The 22,185-nt window shown below is 48.6% G+C and overlaps 2 protein-coding genes across 4 annotated transcripts in view; one reads left to right on the forward strand and one right to left on the reverse strand.

The window, feature by feature from the left end:
• The window catches only part of LLGL1 (LLGL scribble cell polarity complex component 1), a 99,836-nt gene extending 87,292 nt beyond the window's left edge, over positions 1-12,544 (forward strand). For all 3 annotated transcript variants that reach the window (XM_027874482.1, XM_027874484.1, XM_027874483.1), the window contains 5 exons: positions 4,031-4,145; positions 4,811-4,905; positions 6,123-6,243; positions 7,579-7,658; positions 10,894-12,544. In XM_027874482.1, coding sequence (XP_027730283.1) covers positions 4,031-4,145; positions 4,811-4,905; positions 6,123-6,243; positions 7,579-7,657 — 410 coding nt within the window. In that variant the 3' untranslated portion in view covers position 7,658; positions 10,894-12,544. The remainder of the gene's footprint in view (positions 1-4,030; positions 4,146-4,810; positions 4,906-6,122; positions 6,244-7,578; positions 7,659-10,893) is intronic.
• An 840-nt stretch (positions 12,545-13,384) lies between these two features.
• Positions 13,385-22,185, reverse strand: part of FLII (FLII actin remodeling protein) — a 47,167-nt gene continuing 38,366 nt past the window's right edge. Inside the window, exons 18-30 of the mRNA XM_027874481.1 lie at positions 21,839-22,010; positions 21,022-21,126; positions 20,528-20,719; positions 19,193-19,381; positions 18,886-19,025; positions 18,411-18,669; positions 17,942-18,096; positions 17,553-17,613; positions 17,262-17,390; positions 15,406-15,512; positions 15,157-15,262; positions 14,752-14,817; positions 13,385-14,115 (exon numbers count right to left, since the gene is read on the reverse strand). Of these exons, the coding sequence (XP_027730282.1) occupies positions 13,981-14,115; positions 14,752-14,817; positions 15,157-15,262; positions 15,406-15,512; positions 17,262-17,390; positions 17,553-17,613; positions 17,942-18,096; positions 18,411-18,669; positions 18,886-19,025; positions 19,193-19,381; positions 20,528-20,719; positions 21,022-21,126; positions 21,839-22,010 (1,816 nt within the window). The 3' untranslated portion in view covers positions 13,385-13,980. The remainder of the gene's footprint in view (positions 14,116-14,751; positions 14,818-15,156; positions 15,263-15,405; positions 15,513-17,261; positions 17,391-17,552; positions 17,614-17,941; positions 18,097-18,410; positions 18,670-18,885; positions 19,026-19,192; positions 19,382-20,527; positions 20,720-21,021; positions 21,127-21,838; positions 22,011-22,185) is intronic.

Genomic DNA, 22,185 nt, shown 5'->3' on the forward strand with positions numbered 1-22,185 from the left:
CTAATGAACCATTGCAGATACCAGTAGCATTCTACTGTTTCTACCCCCCCCTGTTTGGGGGGTTTGGTCAGCTTATGGAGAGTAGCCAAGGTAATGTTGGTTAACATTCTAGCCCTGGATCTTATGGTACTTATTATGTGACTGTGGTCAGGCCACTCTTGCTCTCTGAGCCTCAATTTATTTTTCCAAAAAATGGAGTTGGTCTCTATAATCGCCATGACCCCTTCAAATTCTGACAATCTTGATTCCTAAATGACCTCGTTCAAGGGTTTCTTCCTTTCCCTCTGGTGGCACAGAAAAGGCCAACAAGGATGACCACCCCTGGCTTCAGCCAAGGGCCCCAAATCCATAGCAGTGAACCGTAGCAATGGACTAGAGAGGCACTTCATTACTGCAAAGGGAGCCCGGGCCTTATAGTGAGAAAACCTGGCTTCAAAGTCCTGCTCCATCCAGATAACTTACTAGCTATATGACAATTATAAGCCTCCTGAAGGCAAGGGACTGTTTCATCTTTGTCTTCCATTTCCCCAGCCCTTAACTGAATGTCTGGAATGTTAATAGGTGCTCAGTAAAAAATGCTTGTTGAAATGGTCAGAGGTCACTTGTCCTCTCTGTACCTCTGATTCCTCCCTCATCTGTGAAATGGGGATTAAAAAGACTTGTTAGATGGTGCAATGGATAAAGTGCTGGGCCTGGAGTCAGGAAGACCTGAGTTCAAACTGGGCCTCAGATACTTACTAGCTGTGTGAGCCTGGGCAAGTCACCTAAACCTGGTTGCCTCAGTTTCCTCATCTGTCAAATGAGCTAGAGAAGGAAATGATGAACCACTCCAGTATCTTTGCCAAGAAAACCCCAAATCCTGGAGTCACAAAGAGTCAGACACGACTGAAATGACGCAACCACAAAGTAAAAATACTAATACTCCATCACAGGGTTGTTGTAATGGAAGCATCTTGTAAACATTCTGTGAAGGTCCAGGGTTCTTCTCCAACACTGTGTTGCCTCTAGTCAAATTGCAATGCAAAATAACTACAAGGTTCTGAAGAGATGGATTTTCTGGGGTTGCTTCATTGCCTTCCTGGCAGTGATGGGTTTAGAGGGTCCTGGCTCTTCGTGCATTAGCAGACCCAGCCCCAGCCCCAGCCCCACCAGACTCAAACAGCGTAAGCTGCTGTCTGTCCCTTCTGGATAATTCTGCTCCCACACTCCATGAGTCCCATACTTTCCTACTGTCTTGTAGTCCCAGCTCCAAGTCCTTAGCCTGGGGCATCAGGCCCCCAACTTGAGCCAAGAAATAGCTAACACAGCTTTGTGCTGGTCGGTGAGAAAAATAATGGGATTATATAAGATTATGTAAGATAGTATCCACCTACGTGAGGCTTATCTCTGATGATTTGCAAATAATTATTATAAAATAACATATATTGGGTGGAAAAATAGTGCCATGCTGAACAAAACCTATGTAGCTAAAATTAGAAAGGAAGCAGGTTAACTGGGAATAGTCTCATTTCCAGGATATATAAAGAATTGATTCAAATTTACAAGAGTAAGACTTGTTCCCCAATTAATTAATAGTCAAAGGATATGAGTTTTCAAAGGAAAGAGCTCTAAACCATCAATGGCTCTATTGGGAAAAGGTGCTGTATGAGGTGTGGAATGGAGAGTAGAGATCATTTGACTTGGGCTTTTTTAGGCTTGGAAGGAATTCAGCAGATAAAAATGGCATATCTTCTGGGTATCTCAAGAGGAGGTATAGGCAAGAGTTTCTCCAGTGGTGTGAGGCTATAGAAATGAGGCCTTGTCTTCCTGATAGTGAAGCTGGTTCAGAATTCTCATAGCTCTTTCCCCAACTATGCCTTGTGACTTTGGGCAAGTCACTAATAATAACGGCTAGCGTTAAGATAATAATAGCTAAATGTGAAAATATGTTTAATAGGAATGTGTATGTATAGCCTATATCAAATTGCATGCCGTCTTAGGGAGGGAGGTGGAGAGAGAAGGGGAGAAAAATTTAAAACTTATGGAAATGATTGTTAATAAATCAAAATAAATTAATAAAGTTGCATTCAGCCAAAAAAATATTAATAGCTAACATTAATAGATTTTTAAATACATAGGTTTTAAAATTTTTTAATTATTTTGTTTTTAATTTTAAGCTTATTTTTAAAAATAGGCTTTTTAAAAATGAATCTTACCTCATTTTATCCTCACTACAACCCTGGGAGGAGGGAATCCTAATTCTGAGCTATTAGTAATCTCATTTTACAAGTGAGAAAACCGTTTGACCAGAGTCACACAGTTAGTAAGTGTTTGAGGCCAGATTTGAATGCAGGTCCTACTGACTGAAGGGCCAGCCCCTATCCACAGCACCGCCTTGTTGTTCAGTTGTGTCCTACTCTTGGTGACCCCATGGAATTTTCTTGGCAAAGATACTGACATTGTTTGTCATTTCCTTCTTCAGAGGTTAAGTGACTTGCCCAGGGTCCCACAGTGTCTGAGGGCAAATTTGAACTCAAGTCTTCTCAACTGCAGGCTGAGTACTCTATCCACCCAACCATCTAGCTGCCCCACAGCACCACCTAGCTGCCTCTAAATAGCTACCATTTCTATAACACTTTGAAGGTTTGCAAAGTGCTTTACAAATATCTCATTTTATCCTCACAATAGCCTTGGGAGATAAGTGCTGATCCTTTTCATCAGTGGGGAAACTATGACAGAGATTTAACTGACTTCTTCAGTTTTACACAGCTTTTAAGTGCCTGAGGCTGGATTTCAATTCAGGTCTTCCTGACTCTAGGTCCAGTTTTCTAAATCACTTTCCCTCTCTCTTTCTTAATGTCTTAATGTCTCCAGCTAACTATAGGGGACTGGGGAGTGAGGGTCTGAGAAAGAGCAGAGGAGATGATTAGCCCTGATTCCTACTTAACCCTGAATAAAAATTAATCAGGTCAAGTTGGGTTGTTTGTTTAGGCCAGGAGTGGGGAACCTGTGGTCTTGAGGCCACATGTGGCCCTCTAGGTCCTCAAGTGCGGCTCTTTGACTAATTAAGGGGACCACATGTGGCCTCGAGGCCACAGGTTCCGCACTCCTGGTAGGCTTTCTTGGGGAACAGGCACTTGACTCATTTAAGTCATTTTTTTTCAGTCATGTCTGACCCTTTGTAACCCCATTTGAGATTTTCTTGACAAAGATACTGGAGTGGTTTGCCATTTCCTTCTCCAGATCATTTGACAGATGAGGAAACTGAGGCAAACAGGGTTAAGTGACTTGCCCAGGGTCACCCAGCTAATTTTTTAACTCTGCAAGATGAGTCTTCCTGACTCCAGGCCCAGTGTTCTGTCCACTGTGCCACCTAGCTGCCCTACTTGAGACTCAATTAACAAATAAATATTGCAGGGCAGCTAGGTGGCGCAGTGGATAGAGCACCGGCCCTGAAGTCAGGAGGACCTGAGTTCAAATCTGGCCTCAGACCAAACACTTGACACGTACTAGCTGCGTGACCTTGGGCAAGTCACTTAACCCCGATTGCCTCACCAAAAAAACAAACAAAAAAAACAAATAAATATTGGGCCCTATTTGGTAGTACAGAAGATGACTTTCTTAAGGGATAGGATTCAGGCCTGTGAAACAACAGGAGAACACCAAGGGCCAAACTTTGTGGTACAGCCTCTAAGTGCAATAGAAGGTCAGAAGAGGGAGGAGGTCACTGGCCATCAGGGCAACTGGGGAATCCTTCCTGCAGGAGATAATACTCATTCAGTGCCAGAGAGATGGGTTGGGGGGTGGAGGAGAGGCTCCCAGGGAAAGGGAAACAGTGAGGACAGAAGTGAGGAGACAGGAATGAGGGGAGGGGACAGGAGACAGGAAGAAGGCTGGAGACTAGCTGGAGAAGTATTTGTTTTATTTAGTGTGACCTGATGTATTAAAGGGGACTTTATGTCCCCTAGGGTGTGTCTGGGGTGGGGGGTGGGGGGTAGGCATTGGCTAAGTGGAAGTTGCTCACATTTCTCCTCCTTATCCCTCCCAACAGGATTCTACTTGATCTCCCCATCAGAGTTTGAGCGTTTTTCCCTGAGTGCCAGGAATATCACGGAACCCTTGTGCTCCCTAGATTTCATCCGACCTCATGATACAACCTGTGTCAGGTGCCAGGGGTGGGTGGGGTGCCTGGGGGTAAGAGTGGGGGTGGGGGAGAAGACTTCCTGCCCAGGGCCTGATGCACAGTGAGGAGGGGTCACAGGTACTCTCCACCTCCTGGCAGGCAGAGGCTCCAGAGATGCCCACTACTGCCCCTCTCCCTTGGAAAAGATCCTGTATCTCCTTAGGGCCCTGTCCTAAGCCTCTCCAGGCAATTGTGACTCAAAAGATGCTGTGCCAATGCCCTCTTCAGGCTGACATTTTCCAAGTGGCCTCTGGTAGTACTGAGTGCCAGGAAGCCCCAGCTGGCAGCTTGGGGTCGGGCGTGAGAGCTTGATGGTCATGGGCAAGTGAAAGAATCCTTTGGAATCCAGATGTACTTGGTGCCTAGAAGTGCCAGCCTTCCAAGGAGAAGGGTTCTGTACCATGGCAGGATTGCTAAGACTTACACACTGCTAGGTCATGAAAACTTGTCCTTGCCTGGCACTTTGTTTGGAAACCAGATGTCAAGGCTTTACATGGGACCTTATGAATAGTCTCTCTCCATCAAAGAGACCAGGGGCCAGATTTTTCTAGCTGCCCATGTTCCTTCTCTTACCCCTGCTTCCACCCCCTTCTCTCCCCTCACGGACACCTTCCTCTCCCCCTATCACACCTTTCCCTTCTTTTCCAGCAATGATTACAAAGGATCGCCCAAGCTGAGCCAGGCCAATGGAACCCACGTGCTGCCAGCGTCTGAGGGGAACCATTCCTTTGTGGATGGAGCTGGTGAGTGCGAAAGTCTTGGAGGGGAAAGAGATGAGGGGCGTGGGGGAAGAGGAAGAATGGCTGGAAGTGGACTTGGTAAAAGTGGAAGTAGGTGCTTTCATGAGTTTGGGAGAGATGGATCAATCAGTGTGGCTGAAATAGGTCTCGGAGGGAGTGGGATTCGACCTGGTTCTTTAAAGGTCAGGAGCCACGAACTGAGAATCGGGAGGTCTGGGTTTTAGCCACACTAACTTTCTGTGTCGATGCCTGTACAATGTGTGCATACTCATATGTGTGGACCACTTCTCTTTTAGTCTCTTCATCTGCTTAAATCAAATGAGAGGGTTGGACCAGATGATCGCTAAAGGTCTTTTAACCTCATTTTTTAAAAACTATGATTCTGTGGAGGATTCTTAGATAAGCAGAGAGCAGAAGAGATACATTTGTGGGTAGGGAGGATGAACAGTCAATGTATACGTGTGTACATATTGTATGCAGCATGTGATTATGTATAAATGTGAGGCGGTGTGCAGGAAGCAATGAGAGATACCACGTTTTCCACCTGTTCTGTGGCAACCTGATACCAGGGGACTAGTGAGAGCTTCACCAGGGCAGTGGCCCAGGAACTGATACAATGCTGTGCCTAGATGCCCTTTGCATTCCTTATGGAGGGGAGTAGGATCCTTAGAACCTTATGGATCCAGAAAATCCCTAGGGGAAGAGATATACCTAAGATCTAGGGTGGAAGGGGTGGCCCTTCACAGCAGGCTTGGGTCTAGTAGAGGGTAGAAATATGCCCCCAGAGCCATGCCTTATTGGCTTAATATCCAATACAGAATCACAGCCAGACAGGCCCCCGCCAACACCTTGGAGGAGGTGAACCTGTGGGCGGATGGCCAAGTGGCACGCTGCAGCCCAGTGGCTCCACATCCCATCTTTGCTCTGGCTTTGGGCTCTCTCCCTTGGCTTGCCACATCCTTCTTCTCCCCTACATGTTTCCTGGGGACCCTGTACAGGGATTTAATCTCTTTAGGCATTTAGCTCCACCGTCTCTTTCTGTGTGACAAGTTTTCGTAACTCAGGACTGTGAAGTGGGGCCGTGGGTGAAGGAAAGAGGGAGTAGGGAGGGTCATATTCTTGGCCCCCTTTAGAGCCCTGGTCCTGACCACCTGGTGCTAGGAAGCCCCAGGGTGATGCGGTACATCCCAGGCCGAACTACTCCATTCTGTTCTACCAAGGTACCCCAGAGCATTCCCAGGCTGCCCTCTCCCCTGCATCCATAGACTCTCCCAACAGCACAGATACCACGCTGGACAGCACAGCCGATATCACCGTGGAAGAAGTGAAGGATTTCTTGAGGTGAGGACAGGAGGAGGCCCATTTCCCTTGGCTGGCAACAGGGAAGTCCTAACCTACTCTAGGCCAACCTTGGCTTTGCCAACCAGACCTTTCATCTCCACACCAAAGCTGACCTTACCTTGGCCTTAGAAACCTAGATCTCTGAGAGTCCAGGGGGTACCCAGATTGTTCTCAGTGGTTTATCTCAAAAAAATTCCCATTGGGGAAGGAAAAGGACAACTGCCCACAAGGAAAACTGCCACCCCTCCCTCCCAGCTTCCACCCATCCCTGCAGTTCCCAGAAAAAGCACTTTACATATGTCAACTCATATGACCCTCACAAAAACCCTGTGAGATAGGCACTATTATTATCCCACTTTACAGATGAGGAAACTGAGGCACAGGGGGTTTAAGTGACTTGCCCAGGGTCACTACTAAATGTCTGAGACCAGATTTGAACTCGGGTCTTCTTGACTCCAGGCACAGCAGTCTACGCAGTGGGCCACCTAGCTGCCTCACAAAAGTGCCTTGTGTTGTATTCTGACTCTGCTCCTGACTAGATATGACTTCAGGCGAGTTATATCCCTGTTCTGCTGTTAAGTGAAAATGGCAGTTCCTGCTTTATGTACTTCTCAGGCTTCCTTTGAGGGAATCAAGTAGGATGGTGGGAGAGAGAAGACTTTGGAAAATAGCACTGTGTCCCTGAGGTGCGGGCAGTTATTAGGCAGGTATGGAAATAAAGTCAGAGTGAAGTCAGAGTCAGGAATGAGCAGAGAAGGAAGAAGGCAAAGCCGGACCTCTTAGCCTCACTCTTCCAAGCCCCTGGGGTGGTGATGGAGAGGATGGGGCTCCTTCGATTCTGAATGTCCTTCCCCATCTCACCCCATGCCCAGTGGCCTCATCCCTCTCCATGGTGTATTGCAGACCAGCACAACTTGGCATTAGGTAGGGACCAAAATTAAAATAGGCTAAACTTCTTCAGGCCACGGATAGGTTAGATTAGAGACAGACTGATAATGGTTTGTTGCCGTGGGTCATGTGACAAACAGGAGTACTCAGTGGCGACCCGCCCTTCAAGTTACATGACAGGCACAGTAGTGACTAGTGGAAGGCGGGTTAAGCGGGGCACGAACAAAGCACTGTTAACATCTTTGCTTTCTTTTGCATCCTCTTACATTTTTTGTGGGCTGCCCGAAATCCTTTGGTGGGCTACAAGTGGCTTGAGGGCCGTATTTTATATAGGTCTAGTATATTGGGACGAGTGTTCTTTCCATCCTGGGAAATAGGAGCTGGGGGGGATGGGGGTGGGGGTCTTTCTTGGTCTTATGAGTCTCTTTCCTCAACCGCTCTCTCTAGCTCTTCAGAGGAAGCAGAGAAAAATCTGAGAAATATAGCAGAGGACGACACCCGATCTCCAGGAATCCTGATCAAATAAGGTGAGGGGAAGCTTGGTTGCTGGAGGACTATTGTCTAGGCCTGGGGGAAAGGAGATTTAGGAAGGGAAAAATTGAGTTGCTGAGTCTGTGGATCTGTATTTGCATCCTATGTAGGCTGCATGCTGAGACCTGGGGGAGAAGAATCTTAGAATCTTTGAGCTTTAAAGTGATAGTCTTAGAATCATAGATTTTTAGGACTGAGCCCAAGGCCTCAGAAGTCACGTAGTTCAATATCATCCCTTTACCAGAGGCCCAGTAATGTTAAATCACTTGTCTAAAGTCTCATATCAAATTAGAGCTAATCAATCAATTGATCAATAAACATTTATTATGTGCCTGCTATGTGCCAGGCACTGTTCTAATTGCTGGGGGATACAAAAAGAGGTAAAAGATAGTCCCTGCCCGCAAGGAGCTTACAATCTAACAGAAGAAACGATATGTGAGCAAATATTTACATATGTAGGATAAATAGGAAATAATTAATAGAGGGAAGGCACTAGAATTAACTGGAGAACTTTCCTGTGGAAGGTGAGATTTTAGTTGGGACTTAAAGGAAGCCAGGGAGGTCAGTAGTCACAGTGGAGGAGGGAGAGCTTTCCAGGTTTGGGGGACAGGTGGAGTTCAAGAAACAGCCAGGAGGCCAGTATCACGGAATGAGGCTTAGGCCTGGAAAATTAGGAGAGGGCTAGAGCTGGGACCAGAACCAGAAGGGAAAACTCTCCTCATTTTAGAAATGATGAAACCGAAGGCCCAAAAAGGTTAAATGACTTTTCCAGGAACTGTCAGGTAGTAAGTGGGAAAATCCAGAATTTGAAGCTAGTCCCGGTGGCTCTGTGGCTGACTTCCAAGCCCCTTCCTCTACCCACCCACTCCAACCTTTAATCATAAATTCTGAGGCTGCTGTTTCTATTGTCACTGATGTCTGGTCAATCCCATTCAAACTGCATTGGTTAAGCAATTGTAGATTGTGTTATTTACAATCAAATGAGATAACTTACATAAAAGCACCTTTATAAACTTCAGAGCACTTTGTAAATCTTAAAATCGCTATATCAGTGTTTGTTATTGTTATTTTTTAACAAGGCAGTGCTTGGCACTGGAGAAACAAAACAAAAACAAAATGAAAAGTAATTCCTTCCTTCAAGGAGTTCACGTTATGTTGGAGGGAGGTTACACTATGCAGGCAGATAAGTTATCTCTATGACAATTTAAGGAGGCAGAACCAGCAGGGTGAAACAAGAACGGCTTCTCCAGAATAATTGTAACAATACAGACAGCTAGCAGTGCACGGGACCTGGATCTAGGAATCCTGAGTTTGAATCCAGACTCAGATATTTAATAGCAGTGTGACCCTGAATAAGTCACCTAATCATTATCTGCCTCGGTTTCTTCATCTGTAAAATGGGGATGATAATAATAAGCACCCATCTCTCAGGGTGGTTGAGAGAATCAAATGAGGTATTTGTAAAGTGTTAGAGCCCACCTTTGGTTCATTAAGGAGTAACAACAGCAGCTGTTAGGGAATGGAGATGATTCCAACAAGCCAGCCCACCTTTCTTTGTCAGACACAAGGTGGCAGTTGTGTCTCAGCCCATGGGTTAACGTTCAGTTTGGGCCTGTGGGGATTCCTTAAGTTCCAGGGGAGGAAGATCCCCTTAAGTTCTGGATCCAGGGTCATCATTAAGCTTGTCAGGTAGCCCCATCAGTCATTCCATAATAAAGTGCCATAGTCCCATGATAAAGGTGGCCCACTCCCTTGACTTCTCATTGGCTCACCAACTGAAGCGTTCTGCCAGAGGAAAACAGGAGCGTGTACAGGGAGAAGACAGAGCCCTTCTTAGTAGGTTGTGACCCAGATTTAACTGGGACATAGGAGGGAAGGTAGCCGGTGCTCATTCCTCCGGGAATCAGGAGTTCTGGGGCATGGTTCTTGATTAAATCATTTTCACCTCTGGGACTAGATTTCCACTCCCCCTGACAGAAGGATTGAACTGTTATCTCTAAACCTCCTAGTTGCGGCAGTCTGCAAACTTCAGTATACAAGGTTCAGACGTAATCAGATACAAAAGAACCTAAGTAGTTACATCTTTGCACCTCATTCCTGCCTGGATGTGATTTTAGGGAGTATCTCCAGCAAGGAAGATAGGCCCTGTGCCCTCTTCCCAGAAGAGTTTATTTTCTCTTCTACCTCATTGGGTGGGTGGACTCAGAAAAGTCCCAAAGGGCACTTGTCCTCTGTAGTCCCTTGTTGGGAAGGTGCCACTTGCTCCATCAGCCACGTCACCCTAGGCATTCAGGCAGCCATCCTGTTCAAGTAAAGGCTTCCCTCCTTACCGGGGCCTGATCTCCCAGTTACTGAAACATAGATGCTTGGTTTGTTATTGGACACTCCCAAGTCTGTACCAGTACCTGCCATGTAGGAATGCTAGACTGGTTAGTTAGGAGACCGAAGTTCGAACCCCAGATCTCATACTACCTGTGTGAGGAAAGCACTACTATAAATGTGAGTTATTTTAGTGGAGTCACAGAGGGAGGAAAGAGGAGAATCCTTTCTTTCAAACAAGTTAACGTTGGTTCTTTACAATCTGGAGACCCTAGGCTGTGACTTCAATAGTTTTTTCCTGTTGATAATGCCAAAGTCCAAAGAAGAGTGGAGGCTGTCACAGTTTAGTTCCATGACCATCACTTAGAAGCCATATTCAGAAACATGCATAGAATCCTGCATAAAGATGTACTTGGCATACAGCCCTTAAAGACCATGGCAGAATTGAGGCTTCTTTCACCCTGACCCTCCCTGTGCCGCTTCTGAGCCCCAGGAGTCCCCACCCTTTATAGGGGAAGCTAGGTGGTGCAGTGGTTAGAGTGCTGGGCCTATATTCAGGAAGACCTGAGTTCAAATTTGCAAAGCATCAGACATTTACCAGCTTTGTGACCCTGGGCAAGTCACTTAACCTCTGTATACCTCAGTTTCCTCATCTGTAAAACGGGGATAATAATAGCACCTACCTCCCAGAATTGTTGTAAGGATGAAATAAGGTATTTGTAAAGTGCTTAGCACAGTGCCTGGCACATAGTGAGTACTATATAAATGTTAGCTATCATTAGCTATTGTTAATCTCTGTCCTTGCCTGGGGAATGAGTAGACGGAGAAAACTGGCCCTCCATGCCAGGGAGAAGGGGAGGGGGATGTGGCATATGAACCAACTGGAGGGGTCAACCCTGTTTCTTCCTTCAGGATAAATGCTGTTGCCTGTGCCTCAGGCTTGGACCCCAGTGATGAGGATCACAGCCCATGGCCCAGTCAGGGCCTCAACAGTCCACGCACACCTGCCCTGTGTCCATTGGATACTGTCCCTGTAACATAGGCTTGTACCTTCTAACTGTGGCAGGGCAGAAGCAGCAGTGCCCTGGATCCCCATAACCCCCGCCCACCCTCCTGGCCCCCCAAAACAACACTAAGAAGAATCTTCTTCCAGGGGTGGGGAGAGGTGGGGGAGGACGGCAGGAACCAAGGAAGGAGAGAGCTCTGCGTGTACCTCCCCCTGGCCCTCACTGGCCATTTCCCCTCTGTTCTTCTAGGCGTCATGTTTCTCATGTCTAAGACTGTTTCTGCCCCATGGACCGAAGGGATAGAATCCTCACTCCCTGATCCCTGTTACTCTCATACAACACAGCCTCCCTCGGGAGCCAAGGCTACTGTTTTCCCTGCTTAGGCTACCTCAGCTGGCCCAGAAAGCCTGTCTGTGGCAGAGGGGTAGGGGTGAGCCCCACGCACTCCCACCTTCCCGTGTGCCACCCCCCTCCTCCATGTCCTACTTAAGTCCTTGGAGGAGAGTGGGATATAGTAGGACCAGTGTACAATGGCATCTTCCTACAGAGAAGCCCCCCACCCCATGTGGTGGGCCTGGTCCCCCACCTCCCCTGCTGCCTCCATCCTAGATTCTCTCCCTCAACTCCAGGCTTCTGTCCTCAGCCCCCTCACCCCCTTTTCAACCTGCTAGACCCATGCCTTGCCTGAGGGGTTCTGGTGTCACATAGGAGACGTCATGCCTCATACCTACCTACCTACCAGAAGTGGATTAGAGGACCAGGCTGCTGCCTCCGTCCCCCAGTTTCAAACGAGTCATTTTTTTTCTTCCCCCCCCCGGGGATGGCCCGGTTGGAACTTGGCCTCTTCCATCTTGTCCAGAAGCACAAATCCAACCTAGTGGCACATAATCTTATCTAACTTATCCCAGCTCCCAGTCACATCCCCTGGAAGGGAGAAGTTCGGAGATCACGAGAGCCCTGTTTTTCCTAACTGTTAACTAAGTGGTTGATGTCTCCTTGAGGCAGCCAGGCAGAGAACAGTGGTGTTAGGTTCCTAGCTCCTCCGAGAGGAAAGAATCATGCAGCCCCTCCCAGTAATTTCTGTATGATTTCTATGGTGTTTGCCCCAGGAAACTGAGCAAAGGGAATGATTCCTATCAAGCCTGCAGGACTTGGGGTGGGGGGAGGTAGGGGGTCAGTTCCCTGTCTGTCACAGGCAATGCCTTCTAAGGAGAGAGACCCAGAGGTTAGGGCCCCATTGTCATCCTGAAATCCCCACCTCTTCCCAGGCCAGCCAAAATGGGGGCAATTGCTGGGGTATGGTGTAGGTCACGAATCATAAGGCAGCCTCTCCCAGTCCAGCTTCTGTAACCACTCACATCCTGGGCCGAGCCTCAGTCAACAAAGCCACTTTGAAAGGTTGGGGGGGAGCCTGAGGCCCAGGAGTTCATCCCAGGGTGAGTCCCTGGTCAGGAATGCTGGAGCCTTTGCGTACAGAATTTCTTTCTTTCTTTCTTTCTTTTTAAACAGCCAAGGTTGCCTCACTGGGACTTTGACAAAAAAGATTTCTAAAGTTATTTTGGTATTCTTGCTCCTGGGTGGTTCCTGCTGTGAGTGTGTGTATAAGTGTGTCTGAGCCCCACTCCAGGCCGACAAACGTGCCGACTGACCGTGCTCCCATTTTGTGTCCTGGGGGGTTGGGGAGAAGTGGTGGTAGGGGGCTTCTCTTGTAGAATGTATCTTTTTTGGGGGGGGGAGGGGTCTTTTGTTAAGATTAATTAGCATTGTTTTAGGTATTAAAAATACTGGTTTTTAATATTGAAAATAAAGCATTTAGTATCTTAAAGGGCCAGTGCATCTGCTTCCTGCCATGGGTACGTACAGCCCCGCACAGCTCATTCCCTGCCTTGGTTCTAACAGTGGATCAGGAACCTCAGATGTGCCACATGGCAGGGTCCTGAGATGTAGGATCCCAGCAGTCTAGCATGTGGACTTGGAAAGTTGAGAACACCTGGGTTCAGATTTCCCCTTTAACCCTGACAAGCTGGGAGTCAGCAGCATGGTGCCTGACTGAACACCAACAGGTTGAGCAAACATACTTATCCACAGGACTGCTCTTGCCTGGCCCAGAAAAGAGGCCACACGCCATTCCTGTCCAGAAACTCTGTTCACAGCTAGCTGCAGGCCAGTTTCCTTCCTTTAGCGCCTGCCAACACCTTTTGCACTGCAGACAGCCCTCCTACCTTATTCAATTCTCAGAGAGAGAGTTCCCAGTGACTCAACTATTTCCATCAGGAAAAAGGAAGGGTATGAGGTAGCAAAGAGGACAGGTAAGTCCCTGGGAAATCAAGAATGGGTAAAAAACAGCTCCATCAGCACGCACTACTCCTTTACCCCTAAGAAACCACTTCTCCATGTGTCTGCACTATCAGTGCTAGGACCAATTTTTATTCCAACAATACAATACACCAGATGCTGCTGGGACTGATGGGGAAGGAGTGGTGAGTCCAGAGTGAGGGGGTCCTAGGCAAGGGATGGGGGAAGGGGAAGTGCAGGCCTTGGTAACAAGGTCAGAAAGCCCTAATAAGTCCTAGTGGGGAGAGGGGAGCAGAATGGGTCATGAGATGCAGAGAAGGCAAACTCCCATCTTCCCTCGCCTAGCACTGTGCCCTCTGCCCACTAAACGGACCTCAGCGCCACATGCCACACTCCCTCCCTGAGCTCCTGAGAGTCCCCTGGGCAGCATCAGACACCTGCTGTGGCCATAGAACAGCTTAAGAAAAAGGGGTGCAGGCAGACAGAGAGATCCTAGAAGCCTGAGAGGAATGGATGAGAATGAAGAAAGCCATCCTCCCCAAACATGACGGCCAATGGCAACAGGGGCTGCTCGAGCACCCTTGGACCCCCAGCTCCTCTTCTCACAGGCAGGAAAATCCTCCTTTTAAAGCTTGTGCTGATGCTAGCATCCTTGAGTCAGGGGCAAGAAGAGCCTAGGCTAGTCCTCTGGGCCGGGCTAGGCAGGGGGTTTCCGGAAGGTACTCCAGGCATGGAAGCAGCGGGTGAATGGGTGTTGTTCGTTACCCTTGCGGACCAGTCGGAGCTTTCGAGGATGCTCCTGGTCTTTGGACCTCATGTGCTGGATATAAACCTGCCAGTGGGGAAGACAGAAAGGAGGTTAGAGAAATGATAGGCTCAGTCCCATTAGATTTCAAGCTGTCAGGGGCCTCAGCTCATCCAATCCAACCTCTTCATTTTATAGATGGATTTTAGATTGTATATATCGAGGTCCAGAGAGGCTGACATCACAGGTCAGCTTTCCACTAACCTCTCCCCTGCCCTGAAGGGGATCAGCACTGGATAACCTTCATCATCCCTAAGCTGCAGGCCCAAGGAGAGAAGAGGAAGCAGGAACAGCTCCAACCAATAAAAGGAAGGGAGTGAATGAAAAGTCTCAGCTTAGTCCATGGCCTGACACGAACAAGCTGTGTGACCTTGGGCCGGTAACTGGCTCTCCCAAGGCTTTGGTTTGCTTCTACATAAAATGAGCAGTGATTCTTAACCTGAAGCCAGAACCGTTTTCTTCTTTTTAAATATTCTGTTAACTATATTTCAATATAATTTGTTTCCTTTGTAAATCCTATGTATTTTATGCCTTTACAAATATTATTCTGAAAAGGGATGTCCATGACACAAAAAGGTGAAGAGGCCCTGGTCTGGATGAGCCAAGCCAGCCGACAGGAAGGCTTCAGCTACACGGATGGTCCGGCAGTCAGCAGACGCTTACCTGACAGGCCTTCAGACTCAGCTTGATCTCCACCTGGCTTGTCTGAGTTCCCACCCACATGTAAACCTGCGAGGTGGAGTAAAAAAGGAGAGACAGCTGAAGTGACACACCCCTCAGGAGCATCCTGGCATAGGGAGAAGCGGGGGTGCCACAAGGCAAGCAGGACGATCTGGGCACCATTCCCAAGTCTGTCACTAATGTGCCAGTGTGACCGTGAGAAAGTCATTCTCTGGTCCTCAGTTTTCTCATCCATGAAATGGGAACTGTGGCAAGGACTAAGGGAGATAGGGGTTACAGCTCTATGAGGCCCTAACACCAGCCCAGCCAGGCTTGGGGCTATGCCCAGAGCAGAGTCGGGGGTGGGACCGGCACAGTAAGGGAGCCAGGAGGGAGGGAAGAACTCACCTCCCGACCGTTGTCCAACAGCATAATATCATCGTCGGCCAAGTCATCCTGGCAGAAGTCGGAGCACTTTTCTGACACTGAGAAGTAACCTTTCTCATTGGAACACCTGTGCCAGAGAGGGAAAGAGTTGAGGAGGTTCCAGGCTCCAAAGTTAGAGGGGAGGGGGCTTCCATGGAGTGACGGGGGTTGAGGAGCCCACAAAGGAAAAGAATTAGGGAGACCGAGGAGGTCAGGGAAGCTGGGGCTCACCTGAAGAGTCGCGCGTACTTCATGTAGTCGGCGTCTTCGTCATAGGGCTTCTGAGCGCCAATGCCCACCCAGAAGAAGTTTTCTGGCTCTTCTCCCTCATTAATCACCTATTGAGAAAAGCGGGAGCGAAGGGTGTTGGGCTAAAGGTGGGAGTTAGGCAAGGACAGTTTGGGCTGTAAGAGCTTATGACTGCACCAAGACTTTTGGGACACCTGTTACAGGTTTGAAAAGGCTCTTTTGTTGTTGTTCAGTTTGGGTCCTCGTGACCCATTTGGGGTTTTTTTGGCAAATACTAGAGTGGTTTGCCGTTTTCTTTTCTAGTCCATTTTACAGATGAGGAAACTGAGGCAAACGGTCACACAGCTAGTAAGTGTATAAAGCCGTGTTTGAACTCAGGTCTTCCTGACTCCAGGCCAGGAGTTCCGTCCACTTCACCACCTAGTGCTATAATGTTTGAAAAGGGTCTTTACAAATAATTACCTCATTTGATCTTCAAAACCCTGTGAGGTAGGTGCTACCGTTTAAAAGTAAATGAAAGTGAGTCCTGGAGAGGTTAAGTGAGGCAGCTGGCTCTGGAGTCAGAGAGGCATCTTCTTTACTTTTTACTTGCGTGATGTTAACCTCTTTGAACCTCAGTATCTTCATCATTCTTATGAAGGAGTTGGACGGGATGACCTTTGAGGTCCCTCTCATCCTTTATCTGAGGCAAGATTTGAACCTAGGCTTTCCACACTTGGTTCCAACCCCAGTGTTCTATTTATTATACAACAGTATGTCTTCCTGCCCCAGGGTCTACTCCAAGATGATGATTGTGATCACATTTAAATAGTGCCTTAAGGTTTGCAAAGCATTTTTACAAATATCTCATTTGATCCTCACAACCATCCTGGGAGGTTTGTGCTATTATCCCCATTTTACAGATGAGGAAACTGAGGCAGGCAGAGATTAAGTGACTTGCCTAGGATTGCACAGCAAGTAAGTGTCTGAGGCTGGATTTGAACTAAGGTCGTCTTGACTCCAGGGCCAACATTCAATCCAATGGGAAGCAGTGCTTTCTCAAGCCGTTTGGTCTCCTTTTATCTTCTTAAAAGTTACTGAAGGGGCAGTTAGGTGGCGCAGTGGATACAGCATCGGCCCTGAAGTCAGGAGGACCTGAGTTCAACTCCGGCCTCAGACCAAATGCTTGACACGTACTAGCTGTGTGACCCTGGGCAAGTCACTTAACCCAGGTTGCCTCACTAAAAAAAAAAAAAATTATTATTGAAAAATTGTTATTGAAAAGTCCTCTAAGAGTTTTTGCTTATTGATACTTACCACATTGGAAATTAAAAATGTCTTAGTATAACAAAAATAGTTTTGACTTTATGGACCCCCAGAAAGGGTCTAGGGTATCTCCAGACCAAACTCTGAGAACTGCTGCTCTTGAGTAGGGGTACCTAACTCAATCCACAGACAGACTTCAGGGGGTACATGAACTTGGATCTTTATTTTCACTAACCTCTAACTGACATTTAGTTATTTCCTTCATTTATGAACAAAGACAACAAATCATAGCAGTGTTAGCAGTACCTGTGACTTCGTCACCAATAGAAATAACATTTGCATATCACATGACATGGTTACAGGTATCTTGAACTATAGTTTATGCTAGTATTGCTTCAAAATTATTGTAGTTATTGGACCCAGCATTAGACTGTGTGAGAGCAGTTTTTCTGTTTACAGACTGGCAAAGGGGTCCCATTCCCCAAAGAAGGTTAAAACCCATCCCCCGGAGGTAAGAGAACTAAACGTCCCTCTTCCACCCCTGAGGTCAGAGCCAGGCCGGAGGGGAATCCCCATCCCATCCAGGCCCTTACCTGTTTGCTGTATGAGTCATTGAACATGTGATTCATGATGTCCTCGGCTAACTTGGCCTCTTCGGGGTCAGCTGCCCGTCCTACCCACGTGTACACGATGCCTTGATTGTCCGTGCTCTCAAAGGGGACCTGGGGGCCAGATCAGGGAAGAGAGTGAGTCCTCATCTGGCCACAGTACTCCCACCTCCTTCCCCTACCTTCATGGGGCTCCCTGACCATGCCATGCCCAGGCTACGCAGGTTCAGAGGAGGCCCAGGTTCTCCCCGCCCCTGCCCAGACACAGTCCCTCACCTTGAGGATAAAGCAGAATTCGGAGTTGAGTAAGCTGGAATCTGTGTTGATCTGGATACATCTGTAGAATGGCCGTGCCAAGGGGGAACAGAGGTAAACAGGGAGACAGAGGGCCAACTCCACCATCTGCCAATCCCCACCAGTAAGTCCTGGGGCAGCCCTAGCAGGCAGCAGTCCCTAAAAGCACCTCCCCTAGGCCCCTAGGAAGGCTGGCATGTGTCCCATGATCCAAACCCAAGGCCTCTTCCACCGAACAACTGAAGTCATGAGGACATTCACCTGGATTCTTTCACACACACATGACATGGGGACAGACATGACTTAGGCCTATGGACAAAGTGGGCCTGTGGCTTGTGGAGAAGGGGGGGGGGAGGAGAGGTGTCAGGTACCGGGTACAGAGGGCACTGCCATTGGTGCGAATGTGGTAAAGGCTGGGTTGCTGAGTATTCTCTGGGGCTTTTCTCTTCCCCTTGTGGATAATGAACTTTCTCTTGAAGTGGGACAGGAACTTGGGGTTCTCCTGCTGCTGAGTCATTCGGACCACCTGGGAGGGGAAGGGAGGGAAGAGAGAAGAAAGAGGCTGCTGAATGTGCCCTGCCAGAGACCAGCCAGATGGATCCCGGATGCTCTCCTGGCCCACTGCCAACTCCCTCTCCCCCAGCGCCTGACCAGCCACCCTGAGTCCGTTTAGGCTCCCTGGGGAGGTGGTTGAGTGGGAGTGATCTTAGTGGCAATCTGGGCCAGACACAGACTACTCAATTCAAAGGTGAAGGAGGTTCCCAACCCTATTCCCCTCTAGAGGCTTCAGTGGGGAACAGGAGTGTAGCTGTGGCCTTAGCAGAGGGGTCAGGGCCCCACCTCCAGTTTGCCTGGGAAGAGGCTCTCAAACTTCTTCTGCAAGCTGAAGGTGAAGGTGAGCCAGCCCATGTTGGAGGCCTCCCTGCCCTGCCAGAAGTAGACGATGCACTGGAAGTCCTCCTCTGGCTGCTTCTCCTCTGCCGCAGCTGCCGCCTCCTCCTCCTCCTCCACATCCTGTTCTGCTTCCCCTTCTTCTGCTGCCCCTGGAGCTGCTTTCTTCTTCTTTTCCTCTTCTTCGTATTCCACAGGGACCCAGTACCTGGCAAAGGGAGACGGGAAGTAAAGATGGGAAAAAGATGGCCTCCTCTCACCCTCATATCCCGAGCTCCTTTCTCCAAGGCAGGACAGACGTGGGAGATGCCGGGAGTCCCTATCCTCCAGAATGACCCAAGGACCACAAACACGTCCATCTTGTGCCCCGTAGCAGTGGGCTGAGGAAGAAGATGAGGCTGGAGGGAGACAGGGGAAGTCATACCTGCAGAGGAAAACGTAACAGTCTTGGGTGTGGAAGTGACCAAACTCCTCCTCCGGCAGGCGGGCAAACTTTTTGCCTTCGAGGACAAAGCCCTCCATGCCATCCAGGTCTTCGTTCCACTCTTCCATCAGCTGTTCCGCCTGTTGGGCCACCAGGGCTGTCATCAGGGCCGAGCCTTTCCATGGATGTTCCCCCCTATTCCTCCCTTCCCCAAGACTCTGCGTCTTGCTTCCTCTTCCTTCCCCCCAACCTTCTCTTCTGTAGTCCCCTTCCTCCTTCCTGAGCTGCCCTCCGGTCCCCCCAGCACCTCAGCCAAAGCCATGGGTGGTTGGCGTGGAAGAAACAGGGCAGTCAGATCTGCCTTCATCTGGTCCTTCTTCTCTGTGTCCTTCTTCACCTTGCCTGCCAACCCGTCACCTTGCACCACTGATTCAGCATTTCGTGTGTAATCCACTTTCAGCACATCATCCCAGTTCTTAAACTTGGCCTTAAAAACCTAGGGGGTTTTTCAATGTATGAACAGGTATGCTGACTTTCTTCCCCATCTACAAAATACTATTTGGCATATGGGATGGTTCTCTGGGAGGGGGAGGGATACATGGAATAATATGGTGATGGAAGGAACAGAAAATACCAATAAAAACCTTTACACCTAGCTGGATTTTGGGAGATGGGGGTGGGGGTTAAAAGGTAGGGGCAGCATGTTTCAGGATGAAGGAAGGGAATATAAATGTTGGTTTATCTTGTACCTAGCTGGTTGAGTAGTTATGACTCTGGACTTGGAATCAAGAAAGGCTGAGCTTAAATCCCACCTCAGATACTTACTAGCTGTATGACCATGGGCAAGTCATTTAATGTCTATAAGCCTCAGTTTCCTTCATCTTTAAAACAGGGGTAACTAACAGATGTCATAGGACAAATGAGGTTAACACATAAGAGTGATTTGTGAACCTTAAAGCACTAAATAAATGCTAACTGTTGCTACTGGCACTGATCAGGGATTTTAAAGTGTATTTACAAAATACCACTATCATCTTTGATTTTCATAACTCTATCCATTCTCAGATAGGTTGAATGACTTGCCCATGATTTTGTTACTGCTTTTCAGTCATGTTTGACTCTTGGTGACCCCATGGATCATATTATCCCTGAGATTTTCTTGGCAAAGATACTAGAGTGGTTTGCCATTTCCTTCTCCAATGGATTAAGGAAAACAGAGATTAAGTGACTTGCCCAGGGTCACGTGGCTAGTAAGTGTCTGAAGCCTAATTTGAACTCTGGTCTTCCTGACTCCAGGCCCAGAGCACTGTTCACTGAGCCACCTCACTGCCTCAGAGATAGCATATACATATGAAAAGTAAGGTTAGAATATAGCTTCAGAGAGGCAAAGGACCTTAGAGATCAGCTGGGGCAACCCCTTCATTTCACAGAAAAGGAAACTGAGGCTCAGAGTGATTTAAATGACTTGTCCTAGTTGACAAGAGCAGAGCAAGGATTTGAACCCAAATCCTCCAACTCCAAGGTCATCTTACTTCCCACTATACCCCAGTAGCTTTACATGACAAGGGCTAATAACAACCCTCTGGGCCAGCTGGATCAGTCCGGATAAACAAGTCAGGGTAGAAGCTCCTTGTGAACCCACCTGACACTCTGTGCCCTCGAGGTTGCGGGTGACCATGGCATGCCGGGGTCGGTGCAGCATGCTACAGAGCTCCTGCCCCAGTTTCAGGGCAGCAGCACGTACGAGGCGTGGGGACTTGCGGCCAACCCAGATGAACACATCGGACCAGCAGTCCAGAATGTACACCGACTTGGTATCCAGAAGGCTCTGCAGCTGGATTGCCAAACGCAGGGGAAGAGGGGTGGAAGAAACCTCATGAGCCCAGGAGACCCCCTCACTCCAGACACTGACACCCCAACCCCAATCCTCACCAGTGGCTGTGCAGACGAAGCTCCTCCCACCCAAAAAACGGGTTAAGCCCAGGTTTCCAGCATGTCCCTCTCAGTTCCCAGACCCAGGAGTTTCCTAACTGAGCTGATATTCCCATTACTACCAGAATGCTCTAGGCCCTTCCTTCTATGGCCCCAAGCTGGACCAGCTTGGAAATCTCCCCTGGGCTCAGACACCAGACGTACCAGCCTCATCTCAGGCATCAGCTCCACCTTTGGCCGTTTCTTGTGTTCCACCGAGAGCTTGTAGTTGATTTGGGGCAGTTCTAGGTAACCCAATCCCAGGCCCACCTAAGCCAAGGGTGGGGAAGGGGAGAGTTAGAATGAAACGAGGTCTCCTGAATCTCCCATTCCCTGGTGCAGTCACCAAGGCTTCCGAGCCTTCCTTCACGCAATTCCTCTGAACCATCCAAGGGGGAATGAAGACAATGCCCCCAATGCAGTTCTGGCCTTCTTAGCCTATCTCCCATCTCCCCCCTCCCATCCATCCTCCACAAGATGCCAGAGAGGCACAGACCCCATCGTGTCCTGGAGTGCCAAAGTGCACAGGAAGAAGATTCTGGGACGAAAGGTCTAGGCCCTTCACGACCTGAATTCCCACTCTTCTACATACATCCTATACTCCAACTAGCCGGTCTTACACAGCTGATCAAGATCCATATTTGTGCCCACATTGTTCCCACCCTCCTGGAACATACATGCCTTCCCTCAAACGTTTCCCAAATCCTAGCCAGCTCAAGCCCACCTCCTTGATCAACCCCGGGCCACAGGGATCTCTCTCTTCTCCGGCCTCATTTTCTCTGTGGCTGTGCCCTGGACACACAACGTCTGACCATACTCCACAGTGGTTTTTTTTGGGGGGGGGGGTAATCTCTCCAGCCTCCCTAAACAGACTGCAAACTCCCTGAGGGCAGGGATTCTCACACCCAAGGTCCGCAGAGACCTGGCAACTGACGAGAGCTAGACCAGGTTCTTGTAAAATGCCTGACACCCAGGGCCTCACCTTGTAGAGTTTGGGCCGTGCAGGGCGGAAGTCATCGGGGACATGCTTTGTAATCTCATGGGGCTCCCCACCCAGCACCTCCCAAAACTCAGGGACTTCCTGGCCCTGGGACAACAGCGTGATCTCTGCTTTACCCTTCCGCTCATTCTTGTTGATCTTCTCCGCAAATAACCTAGTGGGCCAAGAACAGGAGAGAACTTTAAGACATGAAGGAAACCTGTTTTAGAGAAGAAAAGGCTTAGGTGGGTGTCATTCAGTCGGTTCAGTCATGTCTGACTCCCCATGACCCCATTTGGGGTTTTCTTGGCAAAGATATTGGAGCAGTTTGCCATTGCTTTCTCCAGCTC

Source organism: Vombatus ursinus, unplaced genomic scaffold (genome assembly GCF_900497805.2).
Source record: "Vombatus ursinus unplaced genomic scaffold, bare-nosed wombat genome assembly UNPS02014807.1, whole genome shotgun sequence".
In the NCBI taxonomy this organism is placed as follows: Eukaryota; Metazoa; Chordata; class Mammalia; order Diprotodontia; family Vombatidae; genus Vombatus; species Vombatus ursinus.